At 33.8% G+C, this 7,598-nt stretch overlaps 1 protein-coding gene across 1 annotated transcript; it reads left to right on the forward strand.

The window, feature by feature from the left end:
* Positions 1 to 2,856: 2,856 nt before the first annotated feature.
* On the forward strand, positions 2,857 to 5,277 carry LOC148947135 (uncharacterized). The gene has a single exon (XM_089097278.1). It carries the CDS (start codon positions 3,018 to 3,020, stop codon positions 3,789 to 3,791), a length of 774 nt encoding a protein of 257 aa, XP_088953404.1. The 5' UTR covers positions 2,857 to 3,017; the 3' UTR covers positions 3,792 to 5,277.
* Positions 5,278 to 7,598: the final 2,321 nt, after the last annotated feature.

The raw sequence follows: 7,598 nt of genomic DNA on the forward strand, positions 1-7,598 counted from the left end.
ACATAAAAAAAGCTTACTCTTCAGCTCTTAATTTATCAAAGACAAAAAACATTCTAAGTTCTCTTCTAGTTTTTCCAAGAAAATAAAAAGGTTCTTCTTCAGTTCTGTTTTTTTTCTCAAAGATATGAAAAATTTAAAGTTCTATTCTAATTTTAAATTAAATTTTAGCTCCTTTGTCTTATGGATTTACCCCTCAAATTTTTAAATTAGAAAATGAGTGACTCGTTCTAGTATTAAAGACAATCGTTCAAACTCGTTCATCTAACCTCCAAAACAATAGATTGGGTTAGGTATAAATAAATATTAATAGACAAATAGAAACATTTCTCCATGTTTAAGTTAGGTTAGGTTAACTTATCATGAGTGCTCATGATGAGTTAACCTAACCTTTTCCGGCGAGTATGGTTAGGTTAGTTCTTTCTGAGTTGGTTTTGAAAAGACTCGCTTTCTTTGGGATTGCAGTAAGAGATCCTGGAATCTGCCCTTGTTCGTCTCAGAGTGATGCCATCAGCAAAATCAAGATCTGCTACTCATTTGTCACAGATTTGGATGCCAAAGCCGTGCAATCCTAGAGTAAATAGTCCATTGTCGGGATAAAAGCAGAGGGGGGAGAGGACAATCTGTTGCTCGACTCCGAACATATTATGGAAATACCATACTTTTACTTCGCTGGTCCGGATGCTGCACTCAGTGTTTTTGTACAGGTAATGATCAAGGATGTAAGTTTATCTCGAATGCTGTAATAAAAGAGAAGTTTTCATAACAACTCTCGATTGATCGAGGTAAATGCGTTTTTGAAAACTACATCTTTTGCCTCCATTCAATTGCGCTCCTCGAAGAACACGCGTTGGACAGCAAAGTCAGAGCAAAGAGGTATGGTTGGAAGCCATGTTGTTAGTCTCTCAGGGGCTTATCCAAGACCTTGTGAAAGTGATAGTGAATTATCTGTAAGAACAGTTTCTTCAGGACAGAGGAAAGACTGATAACCTCCAGTTACCACACTTCGATGTGTCTTCTTTCTTGAAAAGCTTGATGAGCTAATTTTTCTCAATTATATCTGAAATTACATATTCTACTAAAAAGATGTAAATTTAAAGTACTATTAGTTTTTAAATTATTTAATTGTAAATGACTTTTAAAGTGATCTGAAGTTGCCAGGTAAAAGTATGTTCTAATATCATTGGTAGAGAAAATATTATTTGTCAAATTTCCACCATGTTTGTGGATAAGTTATATTGTTATGTAGTTTTGTACATTAAAGCAAATAACCAAAGGAACTGGAATGGACAATGGATTGGGCTTATTGGTTTTTGCATTAGTTTTAAATTAGAGCACTCATGGAATGATCGATACCATATTCTTTTATTCTCATGAAGCGCCGAAGTTTTCTTTTTGGATGGATTCATTATACTTGAAATTAGTAGTCTGTGGGCCTTCCCGCTCCTCGGCAAGTGTTAAATGGCTACTTGGGCTCTTGGCACTCAGAATAATTTTCACTCTACTAAATCTTTAGCTTTTGTATCTGAACGTAATGCTTCTATAGCAATATTTGTTTTCGTCTCGCACATTACGGAAAAAAAATTTACCAAAACATACCGCTAGTTTCTCACTTTTTATTACTTTTACAGGTGTTGCATACATTTTTTGTATGTTCGCTCGTTTTCTTCCTTTTTAAGTTTTTAATAACTCTTAATTATATATATATATATATATATATATATATATATATATATATATATATATATATATATATATATATATATATATATATATATATAAATATATATATATATATATATATATATATATATATATATATATATATATAATAATCAAAATTCGAAAAAAATCAAATATAATAATCACTGCCGTCGTAATTGCTTCCCAGTCCCTCCCCCTCCCTCACCCAAATGCGGCTTTCCATGCTTCCGAAGAGTCTCCATATCTTTCCCTTCAACTCTGCAGGTGGTGTACAGATTTAAATAATGCTTATACCACTATTAGGAGGATTGATGATGTTCAGACAGATTCTTTTCTCAATTTAGATCATTATCCTAGAACTCGGCAGCATCAATATAAAATTTATGTGATTAGATATTGAAGAAAAATAAACAGGATTCATTCATTAATAGGGCTGTTGGAGAGCAGAATAGCCTGCCATCAGAGGTTTTGGAAACAACTAAGATACAAGTATTCAAGCATAGAGTTGTATGTGAGCTCTTAGTGGCGTCGGGGAAGACCTTTCACGAGTTTGCCTAACCAGAACCCCCGTGACGGCAAACAGTGCTGTAAGGTGATCTTAAAGAGTGGATTCCCTTGAGGAAATTATATAGCCTAGTAAAGCATATAGCCTACAGAGCATCATAGTAAATTTTTATTAACGACTGATTCTTCTGTTTTTTTTTGTTTTTTTTTTGTGTTTTTTTGGAAAGCAGAACAACTTTCTAACTAAGGTATCTCTAATGGCTGCCTCTTATTGTAGCATAATATTTACAATCATGAACATATAATAAGCAGAGTGTTAATGTTAGTGTTAATTACTAATGTCCACATCTAATAATTGCACATTATTTCAGAAAAATTGGTTTTTTTACCACTTTGGCAATGCAAAAATGTTTATGTATTTATTTTCTTTGAATTTTCTCCTTTTTGTCACAATTCCTCATTGCTATTTTTGTGATTTGTTTTATGAGTGACAAACATTGTGCTTAACGCTGTCTTTATTGATAAATCTTTAAATATAGCCCTAGGTTATGTAGAAAAGTTTGATTTTTTTTTAATTTGTTTTATTTGGCATTATGAACTGACTACTTATGAGATAAGCACAGGATCACTTTCAAGATGCGAGATGGGCACTTTCAAGATCAGAAAACTTTTGTGTTTAGCATGCAACTGAGGGAGGGGATTTAATTGTCACAGTGGTTATTACTATATTTTGAAAGTGCATTGAATGAATATTCTAATGGTATATTTCTTTTTCTTTCTATCTGATTTACACCTTAGCAAGTAAATTGGCCATGCTTTTTTTAATTTTTACTGTGGTTTCTTTTATCTATTCAAATTTAATTTTTTCATTTTTTTTAGTTTACCTTGAGCCTCATTCAGGATTGAAGCTTGTTGTTTCTTCTTCCTCCTCAAGGAATTGTGAATTAGTCTCAGTCGCTCAAGAGGTTGAAATATCAACCTTGAATGAAAACAGTGTAGCATTTGAGGCTTCATCAAAAGAGTCTAATCTAAGTTGTGCCGATGGCAATAAGAGTGAAAGCAGCGTTATGAAATCAAGTGGAGAAATCAGTGATTTTAAACTGGAAAATGGTGTGCTTCACGTTCAAATACCCATTAGTAGTAAGGTGAAAAAAATATCATTTCTAAGAACTAATAAGGGAAAAATGAAACCAAGCACACTATCTAAGATATGTTTTAGCAATAAAGCGAAGAAAAACACAAGTACAGAGACTGGTCCAGTACCCAAGAAAACATTTCAGTCGTCTGTAAGTACTGAGACAGATAGTTGCACCTTTATTGGAGCTCCATGTGATGGCTATAGTGTATTACCTGGGGTGTCGACCCAGACTGATTTCGAAACGCCGGTAGAGAAGGGAACTCTTTTTGAAGACCTTTGGTTTTGTGACAGTCAAACGCAAACTGGTATGTCTTTTTTAGAGAACTATGACAAATTAATGGATAATCAGACACAAACAGCGTTATCTGCGGCTTTTGGTGAAGTAATGCCAAGCTTTGGAACTGAAAGTGCAGATGTTGCTATCCAAACTGCTGTTGACTTCAGTTGATGTTGAGTCACCTTTTCTAGAAATCAATCTAGTTTTACAAAAATCTAGTTTTATAAAATAATTAAATTAACTGAACAAAGTTGTTTTTGCGACTTCTACTGTTAGCTATAAAACAGTTCAAATAAAGCATTTTCTGCTTCTTCAAAAATTTTGCTCCCTAAATACACGCTTTCGTCATATTATAGTCTTAGTAGGGAATCCGTATTTCCCCAAAAAAACGCATCCATGAGTTTGAATTTGGAAATAGAATCCTAAAGCCTTTGCGCCACAACTATAATAATATAATATATTTATAACCCGCGACAAAACAAGTAGAGGTACAAAAAGAAACAAACACATCAAACAAGGAAAATTCGTAACAACAACAAAAATTATATCAAACGAGTAAGGACACTGTGAGCGGGTAGATACTTGTACCGTGGGGTAGTTTGCCAGCAAAAGGCATAACTTTTAAAGCGATGTCAAGGAGTCCGTAAATATATGTGATGTTTTTATTCCTAAATCACGGAGGTAGATTTAATAAAAAAAGAGAAGGGGCAAACGGAAACAATACCATCAGATTGACTGGATATCTTTGTTATCAAGAATAGGGTAAACTCCCGAAAGAAAAGAAAATGAGTGGTCAGTAAAAACTTACAATTTTGGGAAACTAAACAGAATATTCTTTTTGCAATTAGTGACTTATTTCACTGAAAGTGGTAATAGTTCTAGCCCTCCTGGTTTTCCTAACGTACTACTTGTACTGGTACTTGCAGCAGGACAAACCGGTTCTTGCCTCACATGGCACCTGAAATTCAGGTGTTATGTAGGAATTTGTTTAATAGTAAACTCTGTAAGATTTTACTTGCGTCCACAAAACTAACAATTTTGAGTCTGTCTAATGAATGTAGAATCGACATCGTTTCGGACTTTACTGATACTTTTGTAATTATCTACCAAGATTGAAGATGTGTGTTTGAAATTATTCATTCTGTAAAAATTCTAGAATTAAGTATCTTGAAAACGCCGGTATAGTAATCAAAAGTGACCATCAATGCAGTGAAATCGTGGAGATTCGCATGTGAAAATTTCTGAACTAGTTGCTTGAAGGATTAGGAACTTTTTTATCTAAAACAACTACGTCTTTGATACGATTTTTTTTGCCCCACGTGTATTGTTTCTGGTTCCACTATGGAGTTTCTCCACATTTTTTAAGCAGAAGCAAGTTCGAGCTATATTCTTCCACTTTTGCGAATAGCTTCTCGAGCTGCCGCTTTGGGCTCGTAACCAGCACATTTCCAATAGGTGTTTTTTTTTATATTTCTTCGATGATAGACCAGCTTGTGGATGGATTGTGTAAGCGTTGCAAAAATATCCTGGATGTTCCGTATTACTGTGTAGTTTGGCTGCGTCTAAATAGTAGAGTTTTTTCTTGTGAATTTTTTGCCAGTGCTTTCATTTTTGTTTTTTATACTCTTCTAAGTGCATTCATGTTTTGTACAGAGGGTTGAAATGCATCACTATTCTTTTATGTTATTTTGGGGCTATAAACTTCATAGCTTACTGCATAAAAGCAGGCTACTACTACTAACAACTCACTGCAGTACCAAGCCCCCTGAGGCCAAAACAGCTACGCACGCTCCTCTTGCATCCCAAAATATTCAAAATCTCCCTCTTTACGCCTCCCAAGAAGTTCCCATTAATCTTAAATCTTTCCTTACGACATCCTCCCACCCCATCCGGGGACGACCTGCTTTACATTTGTCCCTAAACGGTTGGCCGACAAGGACTATCTTTAGCAATCTGTCATCCCAGAACGATTCCTAGCGATGTCATACTTTCTCTCTTTATAGTTCTCGAAAGGAGGATAGAACCACATTTTTCATACAGCTTACTGTTTAAAATACGGTCGGTCTAACGGGTACCCAATAAATTCAGTAAACAATTCCTCAGGAAAACATCTAACAATCCTCGGTCTTTTGGACCGCCCACGCCTCAGAGCCATACTTGGCCTCTATCATCACTGAAGCTTCCAATATTCTAACCTTGGTTCGCAGACTTATTTTCCTGTTCTTCTAAACTTTTTTCAACAGTGAAAAGTACCCTCGGTCTTTGCTATTGTACTTTTAACATATTAACTGCAACCACCGTCTTTACTAGCAATACTACCTAAATAAGTGAAGCTGTTCACTTACCGATGTTCTCCTTACCCAACATCACCTCTTCAGCTTCACTTATTCCTAGTCTTAGTGACTTAGTTTGTATAACATTAGTTTTCAGATCTATTCTTGCACTCTGAACTCTCAAAACCTCTAAAAAATCATTCATTTTGCTAACGTAAAAGCGATTAAGTTATATTTTTTCGTTGTCAAATAATGGTTTATAATTATTGGATAGGACACCCAGATACATAATACTAACAAATAATAATAAACAAGAAACTGATCTTTATGGTTTTACAAAGGGTGTATTAGTACAGTCATTTCACAAACGAAAATTGAACTTTACACTGTCCATGTATTCAAAAATAGAGATGTGCGAATTTAATTGGCACATAAGTGTACGTAAAGTATAAAAAATACCAGTGAATTTATGGAAATATCTTTACGAAAGAGAAGAGAAAAGGGGTGGAAGAGCAGAAAAATACTTGTCTAGTCATAATTAGAAAAGATGAAGGAGGAAGAAGATGCCAAGACAGATATAAAGACGAGAAAGAGGATCTTTCACCTTTCCTCTTCTGTTAATGAAAAATGAGACCACAAATTTTGCAAATGTTTTGATTAATTTTTTAACATTTCTCCCTCCAATTCTGTCTCAGAATTCCAAAATAGACCTTGCACAAAACATCATTTCAGTCTACCTTGAAGAAAAGAGTACAATAACTAGACGTAGATAAAATATTCCAGTGGAAATTCGCAAAAATTATAAATTAATCATTTAATATACTATCAAACGCTATACGCCGAGGCTACCGAAATAACTGCGGTTCACGAAACGGCCAAGTCTTTACTTCCCCCTCGTCATTGAACAAATCTAAGAAAAAAGAAAACAATAGAAAATTTTTAATTTTATTAATAATAATTAATGATTTTATTTTTCATTATTAGATATTATCTATATGTATTTACTTTGTTTTCACAACAATATTCAAACGTCAGAATTCGAAAAAGCATTTTTTGCATTAAATTCTATTTCGGTTTATGTTGAAATATTTGAAATAGTTGAAATATTTCAAAGTAAATACATACAGATAATTTCTAATTAAATCTCTTTGCGAAACTGATATGCAATATTTCAATTCTGTAAGAACCAATTAGTAATTAATTTTTTCATCCTGAAAGGTAAACTATTTTTTTATTATCAGTTTTTTTTAACTTTATGCTTTGATAAAGCATGATAAATTAAAATGTGCTAATAATACTTTTTCTTCGTCTGTAGAAACAATATAGTGTTTATACTTAGGCCAATTGCAGAAAATTTATATGGAAAGGGAGAGGGGGTGGAAAGTGGTCAAATTTTCTTTGGGGGGGGGGGTTAAATTTTAATTAGACTTTCTTTTTACCATATTAGTAGCATATTCTTTTCTGAATACTGGTAAAATTTCATGGTGTATTTATTTTTGGTCTTTTCGGTTCTGTGAGCCTGATTTTGCCCCTTTCTATTGTCATGCTATAATGATGGCATATTTATATTCACAACATATGATAAACTACGATGAAATAGGTGCATAGATGAGCTCCATTATCCTTGAACTTCGTTCAGATGCTGAACCCTTTCCTATATTAAGTCTAAAACTCTACTTTAGGTGGTTCAGCTCTTTGAATTCTT

Source organism: Artemia sp. Qi Xiang Cuo, chromosome 11 (assembly GCF_049724085.1).
Source record: "Artemia sp. Qi Xiang Cuo chromosome 11, ASM4972408v1, whole genome shotgun sequence".
In the NCBI taxonomy this organism is placed as follows: Eukaryota; Metazoa; Arthropoda; class Branchiopoda; order Anostraca; family Artemiidae; genus Artemia; species Artemia sp. Qi Xiang Cuo.

Bases quoted from the DNA above. Each gene is read 5' to 3' on its own strand.
- LOC148947135 (XM_089097278.1), top strand. From the start codon at position 3,018: ATGCTTTTTTTAATTTTTACTGTGGTTTCTTTTATCTATTCAAATTTA.